Raw genomic sequence first — 19713 nt, forward strand, 5'->3', positions numbered from 1 at the left:
AAATCTATCATGAAACACATTTGTTTGCATAAATGTAAACAACTGTAATCTGGGGTGAAATGAGTTAAAGGGGGTGAGAGTAAATAGACTGAATTGCCACAGCTAACCTGAGCTACAGGGCTTTATTGACGACAGCACTTTTCTGTGTCTGTATTGCCTCAAGAAGTGTATGTAATTGGGCTCTTGGGCCACCCCTTGAGCCTGTTTACATGCTGTTGCACATGAAGTTACCACCAACCTTTTAGACTGCCTGCCAGTATCTTACAGACGGCACACATACAGTAAGTCATAGGGTCATAGGTAAGACATAGGGTCATAGCTGCAGTTGAAGATGTAAGGGTCATTTCTTTGGTGTTTTTTTCTGGGAATTTGGAAGTTTGAGTGACCTGAGGCACATTTTACATTTAATCATTGAATATTACACAGTATAGACTTTAAAGCTGATACCACTATGTTTTAGATTTGTTGGATAAATAAAAAAAAATTGGACTGGATGTTGGCTTCTTTTAAAATATTAGATATACATTCAATACAAATAGGAATTATTAATTATTAATATTAATAATTTATTTTGTTATTAGGCTTTTAACAATACAACAAAACACATTTTACAGCAGCTACTATTATCACATGATTTCTGCTTGTTACACTTGTGATGTCAGCTGTATAACAAGAAACAAAACATTTTGCAGCTTTGAGTTACATTAAGGCTTTTTACTTAGTTTGAACTTAAAAACAAATTTGAGATGTATTATAATTAAATGATTTTCACATGCTGTGTTGCATTGTTGAAATGTCACATAAAGTTGACACCCAAGTGACACTCCCCCCCACACACACAAATTATATTAGTTCGAAAATAGTCTTTGAAAACATCCCCACCTGGGTTATGGTTTTCTCAGTTGTTAAATGGTAAAGCACATGTGTCGGCATGTGTTCTTTGAGAAATAAGCGGTTGAAGGTTTACAAACCCTTTTCGTATCTCGGGTTTACTTTTTTAACATTGTTGACATTACAGGAGTCCAAGTGAAATTGCACATGTAGGTACATTTAGACTTCTTTCTCTGTCTCTCACAGACACACACGCTCTTTGAGTTCATGCACTGCATGTTGTCTTTTTGACACCGACAACAGTTTGAAAGATGTTTGAGTTCACTGTCATTAAAATTGTTAACAGGAAATAAGTCATTTAAAATATTAACCCTAATTGGTCCCAATAACCCCACCTTGAATAATGTTGAGGGCTTTTCCTGCTGTTGTACCCATTTCCTTCGGGTTAGGGGTTTCCCTTGTTTTTCTTGATGTGTGTGTATGTATATGTTGTCTTTTTTTGTTAGTGTTTATGTAATACTGCATTGGTTATCTAATCCACCCAGCCATGTGTCTGTGTGTGTATGTGAGTGATTGAAATTTAAATGTTTGCACGTTTGTGTTTGTATTGGTTGATGGTGTTTGTTTTTTTTCCATTACAGCAAAAAAGCTTCATTACTCTGCATAGGGTGTGGGTTACCCAGTGTTCTGACAACCTCCACATAAAACACATATTCAGTGCTTTGAACTGCAATTACAAGGGTTTGATGAGTGAAATTATAGGTTTGCAGGTATACATTTCTCATGGGGTTTCTCCACATTTTGTAGCACTGAAGCTACAGTAACTTCAACTTCAATACACTTTTTTTTTGTCATTGGAAAGAATGCCTTATCACTCATTTGGAAAACTCACATGTGTTATCTGCTCTTGCAAAGCAAATAGACACACATCTGCCACATCAGCACAGATTGCAGATGTGCTCTGTAATGTGTGGCCTGATGTGTCCTCCAAGTCGACCACTCATCACCCAAGTAGCATTCTCTCCTACTCTTCTACTCCTCCCCTGCTGTTGTCACTTGCCTCTTCTTTCTGCACAGTGTGGTGTTTTTTCACTGAAAGGGGACTTGAATAGAGAGAATCCCCCCAACTCCAGTGAGAACATCAAACAGTGGTAATTGTCACTCAGGAGAAGAAGCCAGTGACACCCCTTGTTCCTCCACTCTCCCATTCATCCTTTGTCTATGAAAGCTGATGACAGTAAGGGATTAGTTGTTGTTGTTTTTTTATTCTTTTCCTTGGCCGCAAGTAAAAGTAAATCCAGATGCCGACCTTCTATGCAACTGGGGGACTGTGAATGTTCTTTGCTACTCTAAGTGAAGATTTATAAATAGTTTTATGGAAATAAAATAACAGAAAGTTTAGTAAGAGAGGATTGTTTTTACAATTTGGAAAAAATACATATGAATATGAAAGAGATGGCTTTTCTCTCCCTCCTCCAAAATTAACGTAAATAATTGTGGAAAAAAATGTGGATAATTTTGTTTATCTTTATCTGCACCCCCTTATTCCCATACTCTCCCTTCTTCTTCTTCTGTCAACCCCTCCAGAGGCAACAGACCAGGGGGTTGGCGGAGGTGGACGGCGTGAGCTGAAGTCTGTTCCCTTCATCAGCTACCTGTCGGCACTGCAGAAGAGCCAGCTGTTGTCTGACGACATGGTGAACGGCGTGGAGATCCGCTGCGAGGAAAAGGGCAGCTGTCCAGCTGGCTGCCACCTGTGCCATCACCAGGCCGTGATGGGAGGAGTGTCGGGGAGAGGCCGCACCGGCAACAGCAGGAGCGGAGAGCATCCTTCTCCAATCCCTGTACTGCTGGAAGTCAGCCGCGTGGTGCCCCTCTACAGCCTGGTCCAAGACAACGTCACCAAAGAGGTGAGAAAGCAGCTTGGGGGTAGAGTTACCTGTGTGTGTGTGTGTGTGTGTGTGTGTGTGTGTGTGTCATCAAGTCAGTAGATGTGATGTATCACCATACACACTGGAAGAAAAAAATCAAACATAATAAAAACATCCACATTCAGGAAGTACTTCTGTGAATTATTTATATAATCTAAACAAGTTTGCATGTGAGGCATATAACACTTACTTTGTGTTGTTAAAGTGTAGGAGGCATATATTTATTGCAGTTCATTTTTCTTATATACTATCTCATGCCATGTGGTGGTGGCCTAATCCTTTTATACTGTACATATCCATTGTCCTGTGAGGCATTTAAGTGATGCACTTGTGAAAAATCACCTCTAGGTGGCATTAGTTAGTTAACTTTTACAACTGGAAACAAGCAGAGGGCATAAAAAAGATGACATCATAGTTTTCTCCTCTTGTGGGAAAGTCGATGTGTGTATGTGTGATATATATGTGTGTCTGTCTTTAAACAAGCATACACAGCTGAATGTAATATCAGCTTAATGGCCACATGTGTTTATGATTCATCCTGTATGAAAAGTCTTTAGATCTTTGTGTAGTGAAAGTTAATTACGTCATATTTCTATTATGTAAGGTAAATTAGGAGGGGGTCTGGTATCACTTGACATTTAGTTTACCATATTTTCATACTGACATTGTCTTGCTACCTAACATCCGGTACCTAACATCCGGTACCTAACATCCGGTACATGTCTTCTCTGTGTGTGTTTGTGTGTGTGTGTAAGCCAGCGCAGAGCTGTTTGCAGGTGACTCACACCCAACACACACGCATCCACACGCTATAGGGAGCAGACTGGTTCATGCTCTCCCCAATCAAGCATCTAATTACCTTACCTTCTGAAATTACTGCAGGCAACAACAATACCACAGGCAAAAAGACACACACACACACCTATGTATATGCACTCACAAACACACACACACACACCAAAGCCCCCTGTACGTGCTGCCCATAACAAGCACCACAGCCCCAAAGAAAAGAAGGCACAATCAATAGCAGACGATCCCTAGTGGGCCTCATCGATAGCTAAACGTGAGGAAGAGCAAAATGTCTCTTTTCCCTCTCCCCCAAGCACCCCACTATCTATACTTCTCTCTCCCCCTACCCGACCTGTGATCTTCTGGGGATGTAGAGAGTGAGATGTACGAGGAGGAGGAGGAGAAAGGGGCAGACTGCAGTGGATCGCTCTGGCAAGCCCTTCTCAGGTAGCTTGAGGCAGGATTATTAGCTTCTTATTGATGTCATCGACCTCTTGGGAGGGAGGGGAGTCCATCACCCTGCTCCTCTTTTCCCCTCTTTCTCTTCTCTTGGCCGCAACTGCCGCTGCTAGACTGAAAGGTACATATGTATATTGCATTAGAGACGAGCGACACAACAACCTGCCTGTCCACACAGACAACTGCTCATTCTGTCTCTCTCTCTCTCTCTCTCTCTCTCTGTCTTTGTGTGTGTGTCTTTCCCACACACACTTTATCTTTCTACTTGGCTGGGTATATCGGGGAAAGACAGATGTTGTGTTGCAAAAGCTTTCTCAGAGATGAGTTTCCTTTCTTCTTCTTCTTTTTTTACCCCTACAGCAGTCAAAATAGAGGCTTAGTTGTCCAGTTTACGATTAGGTGGACTGAGTTCAAACTTATATGTGTATACCTATACCATGCGTATGTATATGCCCACCACTGGGTTTATATAGACCTGTCACTTCCCTTCCTCCCTCCTTTCTCTGCTACCTGCGTCTTTCAGTGGCCTCCCCCTGGCTGCCTGACTGTTTGACAGAACATGTCATGTCCCTTTCACATAAATCTCCTCATTATTGAGCCAAAGGGGGATTTTGTTACAATATGAAATTACCCCATCCTTGAAAAGACCACTACCAGAACTGAAAAGAAACAGAAATAAATTGTAGAAATAGAAGACTGGAGTATCTGCTGTCTTCTTAGCTTGCTCTGTTTGACTCTGTCAAAGAGGAGCATGGGGAATAAAGTATTTCTTTGTGCCCATTACTGACAATACCAAAGACTAGTTAAGGATTTAGGGACAATAATACCTGGAAGACTGATCCTATCAGCCAATTAGTGGATATAATATAATATTGGATAGTTACCTAAGTATTTCCTAAAAACATGTTGAAGGGTTGTTGTATTCAAATAGAGAAAAAAAAACAGTGGCAGTTTTGGTTCACCAATGTGTCTTGATTTTAACGTGTTCCTCCCTGATATATTTGCCTCAACCCCAATACAGTGAAGGTAAATGGGAATTTGTTTGTGGCACTCACTGCATTGAAACGTCACACTTAAAAAAATTGAACAGCAACATATCTTTACAGAAGCAATTCACCCATAGAAACCTGTGTAGATAAAAGTATCAAAACGTGTGAATGCATTCGTCTGTTCCATGTACTTTATAGCTAAATGTGTAGATACTTCAACGTATTTACTCATCTGTAAGAAACCGAAAGGTTATGTTTTGTATTTGGAATGAAATGTATGAAGCTTACTCATTCTTTGTCTTGGTATCCTCAAGTTGCTTTGTTCCCGGGTTTGGCTTGCTTTAAACCTGGTCTTGACTTGAATTCGACTGGAACTGGTCTTGGAATTGGCTTGTACTCATCTAAGGTGGTCTTGCTTATGGGCCTGGTGTGTGCACGCAAATACACACACACATACAGATACTCCCCTGTTTTAGTGCCAGAAAAAAATACCTCAGTGGATAAATAAATAAGCTAATGCCTGTGGAGCTTTCTGTGACTGAATTATGGCAAACCTTTTGAACAAATTGGTTGTGAGTCTAATGGGTCAGAATGCTCTATATCTTGCCAAGTAGCCGCTGTCATGCTCTCACCATAACGCACTACTGCAGCCCTTCGGCAGGGGCGTGTCTGGAATATTTTCAGTGGGGGCAGGTGGTGGCACTGAATTAAGAAGGCAACCACATATTTGCACCAAACACGAAAGCAGTAGCAGCACCACACACAAGAGCAGGGCAGGTATATTTGCAATGGGGGGGCGCGTTGCTTTAGGGGACCTTCTTAATAATGTCCTGTTAGCTTGTAACTTGCTATTGACATACACAAAAATTCAAATAGCATCAAACACAGACAGTTGCTGCTAACTCTAGGCATTAGCCTGCCACGCAGCGTAATCCAGTAGAAAGAAAATGCAAGGTTTGATCCCAGGTACATCGCTGCAGTACCAAGGAGAGCCCACAATCCCCATGACATTCTAGCTTAACCTAATGCAGTCTAATACAACAGTCCTGCAATAAATCCCACCTTCATGAAGGTTATAATGACCAGTTCAACAGCACCACAAACTCCATCCTCCAGTATGATCTCTGAAACAACAACCTAACATAACCTTCGTAAGGGTAAAATTTATTGCAGGGCTTAAAATTATTACATTAATCATAGGATAATGTCCAGCACACCAACTTTTCTTGTCAGTCTCTACTGAAATTTTAATTTTTTTGTTTTTTCACCCCATCTCTGGCTTTTTTTTAATCATTGGCTTAGATTGTTATTTTGTAGCACATGGTAAAATAGCAGATAAGCAAATAAGTCAGTTCACTTTTCTGGAATGCTTAGAACATCCAGGCAGAGCTGGCACACCAACAAACCAGTACCTGCTCTTTGTGGGTTCTCCAGTGACATGGCAATACCCCATCAACCTCTGGGTGAACCAAACCTCCAGCTGCCCCCAGTGTCCAATTTCCTGGAAATACTACTTCTGACAAGGTTCCTAGAAGCAGCCTTTGTTAACACTATTAGCCCTGAGTGATTGGAAAAGCTACATAAACGCATGCGTGTGTCTGTGCACACTCACTGACATACACGCTTAGGTCACCATTGATGGTGTCCTGTGTGTGCTGACTTAGACTCTTTACCACCACTGGTGATCATCTTATAAATCAATACTGTGGGCCAGCTGGTCAGTGTTTTCATGTATTAGCCTCTGAAGACGGACAGTAATATGGTCAGCTTAGACTAGACAAACGGATTAATACATTAAAGAGGTCACAGTGGCCTCTCTTGCCTTCTTGTAAGTCACGACAGGCTTCTACGAAAGAGAAAGGTCCAAATAGTACTTTGGTGCCAGTGAGTCTGCAGGGTCTAAATGATGTCAAAGCCAGGAATTTGCGGCTAGAGTTGTTGCTGATGCTCAGTGGGCTCGTTGTTCACTGATTTTGTCTTCTGTTCAAAGCAGCGGGTGATTACATTTCAGCTCAATTTGTTCAGTATTGATAAGGTCAATGGAGATGAATTGTGGCATTTTTGTGAAACGGTAGAACCGTGTGTTATTGTAACCATAGTGGCATCACCAGTTCCTGAAAGCAAATATATCATGACTGCACAGTCATTTCTCAGATAGGACCTTCTTGGTCAAAACACTTGATTTTCTAATATGAAGCATAATGGATAAGGTTAGCTGCTTATCCATATCTGATCAACACATAATATTTATGGATCTATAGTGTTATGGGAAGTGCATGAGCTGTAGTTAATCGATACATATAGGATATCCTCTGCTTTTCAGCTATGACTTACCTAGTAACTGCATTAAACACAGAAGCAATCTCGCCTGGGCCTTTCAGTATGTCTGTTCATCTCACTAAAGGATTCTTCTCACTGACCCAAGCCTTTTTCTTAACTTGCACGAGCAGGGCACATTGCTGTGTTCACCGCCACATACTTCACATCTTACCACTTTACATGCATTGCTAACTATCACTTTTTCTTGCTTTTGTCTAAGTCCTCATCTCTGTTTTACCTCCCATGCCCCCCACCTCATTCTCTAAACCACAATTAGATTCCATGTTTACCCAGTGGAGACTGGCTTGCATTACTCTTCAAACATAAACATGGCGGTAATCGCATTGTCTATTTTTCACATGTGCAGCCATGCAATCAAGCGAGTAGACCCATATGGGGTTTTTCTAGGAATCTAGGTGGTGGTAAACTCATGGCAGTCCTGTGGTCTTCCTCTCTTTTGCCCCTAGCAGCGGAGGTCATTTCTCATTTCTCATATTTGTCTAGTGTGTGTGCGTGCATAGACGTTGAGTTTTTCTTGTTGCCTTTGACTGTGGCTTGCTTCCCATTGACATGAGGTGGCAAGACCCCTGCTGCTGTTGTTTTCTGGCAGCAGTTAGCCACATGGGCTCAGGCAAGGGGGAGAAATGTAATTACCTTTTTCCCTTTTCTTGGTTTTCCAGGGGGTTATTATATGGCCATGGATTACAGTGCTTGCCTACCCCCTATAATAACTGCTCATTCAGCATGCTCATTTAGAGGGGCTTGTATTGGAGCATAAATTATGGGAAAGGCTTGACTGCTGAAGGATCCTGATCCTGTCCCACAGTAAGGTGGGGAATGCTTTGAGAGAATGCTTTTTTCACACATTTGTTTCCTTGTTCATCTTGTTTATTTTTTACTGTCCTATTTCCTTTGGCCTCTCCGGGCTCATATTTTTTTTCACTCTTTCTTATGCTGCTGCTCATTTAGGTCACTTTCACTCTCAGGATCCTTTGCCTTGAGTGAATTCAAGTGTTATTGGAAGAAGTCATTTCCCATGAAAGACTGTTGAGCCTCCTTTACAGCTAACAATGCAGTGTTGTGGAAATGCTAACATCAGCTTCTGAGTGCATACCGTGACTCTTTTTTTGGCCAAGCCGTCTGCCTTTCTGGTCAGAACTATGCCCAAAGTCATCTCAAATGTCACTTTCACTAATCAACACACTGCAGAAATCTTCATTGGCATTTCTCCAATGAAATGAAACAACCAACTCTGGAAATCAAGCAGTAATTGGAGTGTGCGTTTGTGCGCATGTTTGCATGTGCCTGTGTGTACACGCTGCGTGTGCGCGGTTGTCTTAAAGATGTGTGTGGTCTCATCAATTCCTTTGCTTTTGGATAAGTGAATGTCATGGTGTATTGGAACAAAGGACTAGCCTTCTCTCTGCATTTTGTTGGATGCCTGGTACCCAGTGATAATGTTTCTGCATGGTTCCAGTGTCCTATTTTTGTGACCATGATCAACTACATCTCCAAAGTTGTCTGCATGAGGCAGCACTGCCAACCAGTTAGAGCACATAAATAACTGAGTGCTCCATTGATCCACAGTGTGACAGGGGGAGCCAGAGTGCTTGCGAACTCCGTTGAACTCACTCTCTATCGTGCCTCTGGCTTTAGGGAAAGCCCTGACATTATACTTTACTGCTTTGACGGTTATATTGGCATTTTGCTTCCTTTTAGAGGATGACTGAGCTTCTGCCTTTGATTTTTCTTTCGCCCGTTAATGAAGCAGCACATGGAGATGTTAGGAGATGATGTCATATCCTAACACCCAACCCCCCACTCTATCCCCTTCACAGACAGACCGACAGTGACGCCCACAGATCCACACACACACACAAACATATGCATAGAATGGAGGAGGTGGGGAGTGTCACAGCTTTCACACCTCCATCATAAAAGTCACAGTGCATCTATGATATCACAGCGTAAGCTTGTCAATGTTAGTGAGATGTTCCTGCCTTCCGGTAATTGGGAACGGTGGGTAGGAAAAGGTCACTCTGTGTGTGGGTGTGCGCATGCGTACCTGTACTTCTGTCTTTGTGAGACCCATTTTGAGTTTTAGACATTTAGAGAGAGGACATTTTTGTAAGGGAGGATATTGGTTTGATATGTTAGTGTAGATGGTAGTTTAGGGGAGAATATAGTCAATGGAGAGTCATCTTTTGGAAAGAAGTACAGAGATGTGTGCATCTGTGTGTGCCGGGATATGGAGGTCATTGGGGGAGAAGGTGGGTAGGGTGGGAGATGGAGGTGGGGTAGGCATAGATGGACGGGGAGTGCATGTTCCAAGAGATAATTACATTTCTCTCACCTGTTACCCTTTACAGGCCTTCAAGAGTGCCACGATGAGCTTATACTGGTGTGCTGGAAAGGGCGATGTCATTGATAACTGGTGTCGCTGTGACCTGAGTGCCTTCAGCAAAGAGGGCCTGCCTAACTGCAGTCCCCTCAGGCAGCCAATGTAAGTGTGAGGTTGACACTATGACACCTAGGAATTCATGCACAAGAGAGATTTCATGGATGCATGCACTGATGCACCGCAGGCACACTCACATATGCACATGGACATGCACACACATACACACACACATACACACTTCTCAACATGCACGTCTCAACGGACTCCTGGGGCACTTGAGAAAGTTGTAGACACAAGCTCAGTCCCCAAAGTTCTAATAGCTGTCAGTCAGCCCTTACACCCGTCTGAAAAGAACATGCTCTCATTCAAGGTGTCCTAATAATACTCTTGAGGCTTTTGTGAGTCATCCATCTCCAGCTATTGTTGCCCTGAGAACTTTTAAAGAGAAACAGGGAGTTGAAAGGGTAAGGCTTCAGACGATAAAGCTACAATAAAAGTATTTAATTAAAGAATGACAATAAAATGTGCCTATTAGTATATCATATTCCAGAGTGAATGAGGTGCAGTGTTTATTGGCACCAGTCTGGAATAACAATAAAAGCTTAAGGAGGATAAAATATAGTGTAGCTGCAAGAGAGGATTCTGGTGTCCAGGACCCAATGACATGTGATGATTTTTTTGCAAAGGTAGGGCATTGTAAACTATAACCAAATTTATAGTTTTGCATAATTCTTTCTTCCTGCATTTCATGAATTCCAGACCATGTAAGACCATGGCGGTAATGCTGTAACAGATTTGATGGCAAAATCACTGATGCTATACCAATTAAATTTGAAATCTCTATCTCTTTGTCCAAATTTAAACAACCCCAATGATGACAAGGCATCAAGCGTTGTTTGAACTTTTTTCACCGTATGAATGTTGGAACAGAGTGATAATGTCATCTCCCAACAACATACAGCACAAATCTTTCTTCCGAGGTTAGATGGCAATGTCATTGTCAGTTGGACATGTGTGACTCATCAACTGGACACAAAAGACAGGTGGATATAATGAATATCCATCCATTATCTATAACCACCTGTCTAAGGTCGTGGTGTGGCTAGAGCCAATCCTAGCTGACATTGGGTGAGAAGCACCCTGGACAGGTCGCCATTTGGTCACAGGGCTATAAAATAAATATGTATTATTTGAATTAAATTATTAATTAATTATTTATCATTTCTCAAGAGTTCTCACGATTTAACCTCTCACATCATGCCTTATTTACAGGTTTGCGAAAGTCATAACTGTTTTCTTCTCCTTGCACATTTCTGAGCCCAGAGAGTGCGCACTAGAATCCTTCTGGAAGGATACGCATTTGAGACTTCCTCCAGATGAGCCTGCTCACTTCCTCCTAGCAGGCAAAATGGAAATATTTTTCTTTTATCTCTTTTGAGGGATTAAAGAGGGAAAACTGCACAAGGAACACTGCTGGAGAACAGGTGGCATCGGAATGCTATTATGTTCAAAGCCACTGTTTTCCAGTGAGACAGACGTGGGACCGTCTCTACTCTAACATAACAATGACCTTATGAATCATACTTATCTATCATAGGTATAGGTCCATACTTTAGGCATTGGGCACATGCACACACAGTTGAAATTGAATTTCCAAATAAGGGCAACAAACAGTGGTAGTCTTTTGATCTCATGGTCAATATTTATCTTATTTCCATATTTTAAACCATGTCCTTTCTATGTTGCTCCATTAGTTTGCGCTTAGCCCCATACCTGGAGCCCTCAAGCACAATGGTGGCCCTGGAGTGGATGGATGTGGAACCTCTGATTGGCTGCAAAGTCTCTGACTACATCATCCAGCATAAACGAGTGGAGGATCCCTCAGAGGCAGAGGTCTATACAGGTAGAAAAACTAAATTCCAATGATGATGTGAGCTTGCCAGTTTTTTTTTGTTTGTTTTTTTACCCTTTAACCCTTAACCCAACCCCTCACCCTTGTAGCTTAGTAAAGGGTGGCCTTTATTGTTTCAGAAGTAGTTGTTGTATACACACACACACACACACACACACACAAACATACAAATAGTTACACAAAGTGTGTAGTACTGAGAAGGAGAAGGTTTTCTGTATTTTTGTTATTTTGGTAATTTCATCAGCTCCTTTGGGTGACAGTGGTTAGCACTGTTTGTGTTTGTTTTGCATGTTCTTCCGTGTTAACCTTCTTCTGCCTGCAGATGAAGAAATTAGATTGATTAGAGGGTCTAAATTGTCTAAATTGTGTTAGTCCAGTGATAGCCTCTAGCATGTTTTAACAGATTCTGTGTTCCACAGCACGTTTCAACTGCACATAGAACGGAAATTACACTGTTGACTGTTTTCGAATAAGTAGAGTATCTGCAAAGCAAACAGTGACAAAGGTTAGTAACTTTGTGTTGGGACACTTGCATTCAGATCTTAATTCCAGGAAAACTAATTGCTCACATCAGGCGATGTGTTGCTGGGAAATCAATGACAAGCCTTGCTTTAGGTCAAGCTGGAGTCAGAACTAAGTTCTTTTTCTGCTGTGTCTAAACTTGTTTGCATTTTCTCCACACAAGAGGAAGAGAGAATTCTTTTGAAATGTTGATGAAAAGATGAAGATGGAAATGATAATGATAATGAGAGCAGAAAGTTAAAATTTAATGCTACAGATAGATAAAATAATAAAAATGATGAATGAGTTGGAAGAAGGGAATGAGGTTAAACTTTTGGTCTGGATACAGAACAGAAGAAGGAGCGTAGACTGAGGATGGGAGAAGATGACATAGGGCAATTTATCAAATAAGCCATAAATGGTGCCGACCATTGTGCTGTGGGGCTAGGGAAGTGGTCATGGTTGTGACGAGGAGCTGGGGTGAGTCAGAGGAAGGGTGATAAGAAGGAATTTAATAATATTGGAGAAATGAGGTGATCTGGAAGAAGCTGGCTTTAGTCATTGGGAAGTATGGACAGGCCATCCATCACCCCTGGGAGGAGTGCTGATGAAGCATGGGCACCGGCGAGTGAAGAGACGATACAGACAGCTAGATACAGGCATGCTGGCAGAGGTGAGGTAGGAAGGGGCAGATGGTGTGGGTGACTCACTCTGCTATGTGCCAGTCACCACTATAAATCATGTCGTAACAGACATTATAATATAGATTAGAAGTCATTGTCTTCATCTTTTGTCTTTTTCTCTTCCCTTTATTCCCGTCACTCTTTAACTCTAACTGTTAGTCATGTCTGTCTTGTTTACTGTCAACTTTCTTTAAGTGTCTGGGCAAAGTTGAAAGAGAACGTTGGTGAGTAAAAACTTAGTTTGAGGGCATAAATATGCGTGTGTTCACTATATTATAAGACCCTCTTAGAATAAATCAATCTCTTGGGAGTAGGTAATGTTAATTGGCAGGAAGCTCTGGCAGACTATATGTTCTCCTTCAGTGGAAACATTATGCATTATGTACTGGATAAGTGTGCATCTGGGTAGCTCCTTCTTCCACTGCAAAACTGAAAACTGTAGCTACACAAAACCTTCATTGTTTTCCATAAAGCCGGGGGGGGGGGGGGGTCAAGAATGCTGATACAAACTTGGAAGGTTTTCCTGGGGTCGATTTATGAAATGATAGGGGCCTCTTAAAATGATGAGATCTTGTTCTCTGGACTCAGCAAATACAAGCCGTAGTGTTTGCAAAGTGTCATTTTCTCAAACTTTTTCTGACTTATTTTGAAATTATTGGATTTGTACTCCCTGTACCCACAGCTGGCTTCTTATTTAAGCACCATCTTTGAGGCACTTTCTAGGAAAATGCAAGTCTGTATAATAAAACCAGAAGCTTAGATAAATAAGAAGTCCAGTTTAGCCTTGCGCCCTGCTCACCTTGTGGATACAATGTAACATGCTCATCTCATGCTCTCAAACTCAGTAATTCCTAGATGCTTTTTTTTCAGCAGTGCTCCTCTTGACTTTTGTAGACAGATACCCATACAAACACACATCCCCTTATTGAAGCTGCCAGTGACCAGTCTTCTACTGTTGGCCACTGAGCAACTCTAATGGAGCAGTATGGGGATAAATACTTTGCTCAAGGGCATCTTGGTGGTTTTCTGGAAAGACAGTGTTTCACTCTCATTTTTCCTGTTCATATTTTCCAAGACTGTGTGATGATTTGAACCAGTGAGCTTGCAGTCAAGTCTTCTTCTCCAACATCTAACTAAGGATTATTTGGTTGCTTTACAGTAAACCATATTTGACAATCTAGACAATTGTAGGGAAAAATCCTGATCCAAAGATATAGAAGATATAGAGCAGTGGGAGGTATCCAGATTCAATTATAAAGTGTTAAAGAGAGAATATTAAGGAAAACAAGACATTTTACAGTTAGAAATCACTCCTCACTGTTTCACCAAGTGTTTCTGTGCTCAAATTGCACAATCTTTGAACAACCCATTCTGAACTGCCAGATGGGGTGGCGATGGCGCAATGGACTATCCCTTTGGTGTGAGAGACCTGGGTTCAATCCCCCACTGTGACCCATCCACCATTGTGTCCCTGTGCAAGACACTTAACCCCTAGTTGCTCCAGAGGTGTGCAACCTCTGACATGTATAGCAATTTGGATAAAAGTGTCAGCTAAATGAAGAAATGTAAATATAATGCCAGATGCAGAGGCTGCAGTATGAGCTGGGACAAAAATGTACAAAGGACATTTTCATGGACAGTGCTACTGAAATCAGAAGGAAGATGAGCCACAGATTAACGTGGTGCGGAGGAGAGATGGACCTTTGACCATCAGCGACATAGTCAGCTGTAAGGACAGCACCTGCGTCTAGCGGACAGGATCCAGCCGGTGCCAGCATCCACAGAAGCAGAGGCTGCATCCACATTCATTGCCAAGTTGAAACACTGCTTCGGGCTGGTGTCTGAGAGAGAGGAAAGATAAACAGACAGCCACACTCAGCCATGCAGAGCATGAGTCACACACTGAGAGCACACACATTCAGCCATGTGCACACTCATACAGATGGCAGACAGAGAGTAAGTGTGGATATGCAGACACTTGGATGCAGCTCTCACTGGGTTCCCAAACCCATGTTTCTATGTCAGTTCTGTCTAGACTAGGATAGGGAAGATACTGTATCCCTCTTGAGCACAATATTATTAATGTCAGTCATTTAAAAATAAGAATGAAGAGTTCTTGATTTTTATGATCCAGACATTCATCTCATTAGGAAAATACTTTGTGCTACCTGCTTTTATCCTGACACTGTTTTTTCACTGCCATCCAAGCTGCCTAATTTCAAATGGACTACCTGAAAACTTCAATTAGTAGTGTCTTATCAGTTAAAGGTGTATATACATATTTTACATTTTAGAGTTATGTGCACATATGCAATCAAAAAGTAGCCAATGGTTGTATCTGTGAATGTTGCTTATTCAACTGATTTTGACCTTAAAAACAGTTATTGACAAATTCTGTCACCTCAGTGGGGATATGTTAGGATAAGTTGCTTTTTTAAATCCCCCAAAGCCCCCATCATTACTCCAGTTATCACTGTATATGAGGAGTTGTTTCTGTTTTGGAATGCAGTGAGTTTTTCCACAAGCTGGGTGACAGTTTTATCCATGTTAATAAGCTGATTCAAATGATGTAATGTGCCACCCTTTTGGCTCTGGTTTTTCATCCGTAACAGCTTCCTGCATGAATGGATGCAATCATAGAGTCCTTGAAAATCTTGACAGTGAATGGTACCGTCTTCTAAGCTAATATCCGTAAATGTTGCCAATGTGACTCCCTCTTGCTTGATGTAAGTTATAGAAATGATATAACGCCTTTGCTCGTAACAGAGGGATGCACATTTTCTTGCAGTGGGCATCAGAGCTGTGGAAACATAATGTCAAAGTCTGAGTTTGTTGTTTGGAGGTGCCTTCTTAAGATATAAATCCTCCATCATTATGGTGGGTGGTGTAAGGATCCACCATGTTAGCTCACTGACTGTCTGTAATGCTGCCTTAGCCTCTCCTGCAATTTGTGAATTTCTTGCTTAGTGTACTGTGGCTTACGTCTGAATTTTAACACAAATGCATCATCATTCATTACGTCAGAATAATATTTTCTGCACTCATCATCTTGACTGGAGAATGATAGCTAAGTTTTTTGGCTGTAAACACAGAAAATGACATTATGCCTGCATATGGCACAACACTTTGCACTAAAAGCCCCTTACATCTGTACAAACTATTGGTAATAAGGCCCGTGTCTCCAATACCCGTAGATCATGCCTTTTATCACTGCTGTTAAGAGGAAAAAAAAGTAACCTTTTCTTGAAGCCTTCTTCATGGTCACTCACAATTATTCTCTCTGAGGCCAATACTGACTGTAAGATGACTTGCTGCTTTGATGTGCAAGGAGAGCAGCTCAACCTTTAGTTCAGATATGTTGTTGTTTGTATGGACATGATGCTGTACTGGTAGCCCTCAGAATCCACATCACCACCCACTTGTGGACCCATATATGCATGGTTGTAAAGTGTGGGAGAGAGAATCATTTTCTGCCTCTGATCATATGCAGCACCAGGTTTTCCTTGTTTCACAGATGGTTATCATCTGTTGGCACCTTTTTTTAAATGAGCGCCATTTCATATATCTTAAAATGTTACATTTAAAAGATACCTTTTGGTAAAATGAAATGACCAGCTAGAGCTTGACCTGACAGGAGGCCCTGAGACAAACAAATAATCTGTTGGAGTTTTTTTCCATGGCTCTTTCGAGGGCCCCAAATAGTAACCAACATTGCATACACATATGTGAGAGTGCTCGTGTCCTCTCACAAACACTCTGACACAGAGTTGATCTTAGAGCTCATATTAGCAGTTAATCACAAGAGTTTGTCTGCTTGCTGGCACTCACAAAAAATAAAATCGCATGTCTGTTGTAAGTACCTCTCCCTTCTGTCTTGAAGGCCTCCCATTTCCACATAGTATAGCCAGAGTTTCCTTTTCCACGAAAGTGAGCAGAAAGGTACCTCCTGACAACCGCCTGAAACCCCTGGTTCATCATGAAAAATGCTCAAAAATGCTCTGCCTGACACCATAGATGCTGGGAAGTGTATAGATATAGTAAAAACTTGAGAATGAGTAGATGCAGGAATAGATTCTTGAATTTTTTTGTTATTCATAGGTATCACTGAAATAATATGTGCTGTTTTATTTGCAGAAAGACAAAAAATGAATGACTATGCATTGTAAATTGGTTCTATTAGCAAAAGTGTAATCCAATAGCGTTTTACCACTCTCCTTTGAAATTTGTACTTGCCAGCCAATCAGGACCAGCTATATACAGTCTAACAGACTTCTGCATCCATGAGTCCAAGCTGACCATGGAGCACAAGGTTGTCAGGTTATAAAGTTTCACCTGTAGTCTTAGAACTGTGGCTGCAATTCATAACCATTTAAATATTTGCCTGCACACTAACTGCTTCCTCTACAAAGCTCTATTCACTCTGAGGACAGAATGGGGAAGCCCTGGCAACATACAGAGACAGCATCACTAAGGCAACTTATTCCTAGCAGTAAAAGCCCGCTCTAAACTCGATTGACGGTGGTAAGAATATGAAATCAGAATAGCAACTCTCAGCCTTACCCTGTATAGAAAATAGAGATGCTACCAACCACTGCTGCTGGTCTCTGGAGAGACTGGAGCATTGTACCAAGTTCACCGTCTATTTGTCAATTAATATGGCCCAAGTGGAAAAAAAGACACACGACTTGAGCAATAGAGGGTCAACAATTATCAATATACCAACAAGAATGGATGAAAGAATAGATGAAACAAAACCATTAAAAGAGAGAGGGACTGCAATGAAGCACTGAGCTGTTAGCTCTCCGAAGTAATGCAGGAAGTCCAGAAGAACAGGTGAAGTGGGGGCTTCTACCCCCACATCAGTGGAGGGTGTCATATTCACAACATCCACCCTGTCTTTGTCACGAAAACTAACAAGGAGGATGAGGGTATTGCAGACACTGTCACTACTGCCAAGATCCTGGTCCTGTGGGTTAGCATCGAAGAAGTCCGAGCACTGCTAGTGCCAGATGTACAGATGGAGCAGACAGAGAGGGATCACCTGTTCTTACAATGTCAGGAAGGCAAGATGGGACACTGACTCACTGCAATGAAGCGTGTGTGATGATGAGGTCATCCCAGATTGCAGATAATCATCTCAACAGGGCAAATTCTAGTGTTGGTGGGGAGCAGTTGAGAGGTGAGTTGTAATGACCATACACAGTCTCCAAACATGACAACTCCTCCCCACCGGCAGGCAAATTCATATGGAAATGTTGATAGCCCTGCTTCGCAGAGGAGTGTAATTAAGCTTGTGGATCCTGTTAGAGGGCACTGACTGTGAGAAAGAGAACTATAAATAAAGGTTGGTTTTTCAATTCCTGAGCAAAACATTTATCTATTTTTGATCCCTCCCTGTCTCCTTACTGCTTATATTGTTGATCAAAAATCTACAGTCCCATTTGTTTTTGTTGTTCACTGAAGACATTTGGGTTTAAGATCAAAAGTTGAGTATGAGACAAGAGTTCAGAATTTCAGCTTTTATTTCCTGGTATTCACATCTAGATGTGTTAAACAACTTAGGACATATCACGATTAGACCACAGCATTCTTAAGTGAGCAAAAGTACAGAAAAAATAATCTTAAAGTAAATAATATTTAATATTTGGTGGCATAACCTTTGCTTGCAATAACTGCCTCAAGCCTGCGACCCATCGACATCACCAAACTGTTGCATTCTTCATTTGTGATGCTATTCCAGGCTTTTACCAAAGCTTCTTTCAGTTCTTGTTTGTTTCGGGGGGGTTTCTCCCTTCAGTCTCCTCTTAAGGAGGTGAAATGCATGCTCTATTGGGTTAAGGTGATTCAGGTGATTGAAAAAAAAAATACCCTTCCACTTTTTCCCCTGATGAAGTCCTTTGTTTTGTTGGCAGTGTGCTTTGGGTCATTTTTCTGCTGCATGATAAACTTTCTCCCGATTAGTTTCAAAGCATTTCTCTGTAAATTGGCAGACAAAATGTTTTTGTACACTTCTGAATTCATTCTGCTGCTACCATCATCAGTTTTACATCATCAATAAATATTAATGATCCTGTTCCAGAAGCAGCCATGCACGCCCAAGACATGACAGTACCTCCACCAGGCTTCACAGATGAGCTTGTATGCTTCGGATCATAAGCAGTTCCTTTCTTTCTCCACACTTTGGCCTTTCCATCACTTTGGTAGAGATTAATCTCATCAGTCCATAAGATTGTGTTCCACAACTTTTGCGGCTCATCTCTATACTTATTTGCAAATTTCAATCTGGCCTTCTTGTGGTGTGGCCTCTAGATTTCTGCTCATGAGTCTTCTTCGAACAGTGGATTGTGATACCTTCACCCCTGCACTGTGGAGGTCGTTGGTGATGTCACTTACTGATGTTTTGGGGGTTTTCTTCACAGCTCTCACGATATTTCTGTCATCAACTACTGTTGTTTTCCTTGGCCGACCTGTTCGACGTCTGTTGCTCAGTACAACAGTAGTTTCTTTCTTTTTCAGCACAGTCCAAATTGTTGTGCTTGCTATGCCCAATGTTTGTCCAGTGGCTCTGGTTGATTTTCCTTCTTTTCTCAGCTTGACAATGGCTTGCTTTTCTCCCATAGACAGCTCTCTGGTCTTCATGTTGGTTTATCCTCTTTAACAGGAAATGCAGTCCTTATAGGTTTGAACCAAGGATGAAAACTTAGACTAGTCATGCAGAGCTATTTAATGTCTGGACAATCAACCTAAAAGGCAACACCTGGGCAACAAGAAACATCTGTCAGTCACATGTTCCAATAGTTTTGCTCACTTGAAAAATGGGTGAGTTCAAGTTGTTTAACACATCTAGATGTGAATAACACGAAATGAGAGCTGAAATTCTGAACTCTTGTGTCATACT

At 41.5% G+C, this 19713-nt stretch overlaps 1 protein-coding gene across 1 annotated transcript in view; it reads left to right on the forward strand.

Moving 5' to 3' along the window:
• The window catches only part of LOC119914337 (astrotactin-2-like), a 280669-nt gene that overhangs the window by 231183 nt on the left and 29773 nt on the right, over positions 1 to 19713 (forward strand). The window contains exons 17-19 of the mRNA XM_038733584.1: positions 2419 to 2741; positions 9688 to 9821; positions 11474 to 11622. Coding sequence (XP_038589512.1) covers positions 2419 to 2741; positions 9688 to 9821; positions 11474 to 11622 — 606 coding nt within the window. The remainder of the gene's footprint in view (positions 1 to 2418; positions 2742 to 9687; positions 9822 to 11473; positions 11623 to 19713) is intronic.

The sequence above is a fragment of the Micropterus salmoides genome, unplaced genomic scaffold (assembly GCF_014851395.1).
Source record: "Micropterus salmoides isolate LMB-PRFRI ecotype aquatic unplaced genomic scaffold, ASM1485139v1 Ms_hic_scaffold_20, whole genome shotgun sequence".
Taxonomy (NCBI): Eukaryota; Metazoa; Chordata; class Actinopteri; order Centrarchiformes; family Centrarchidae; genus Micropterus; species Micropterus salmoides.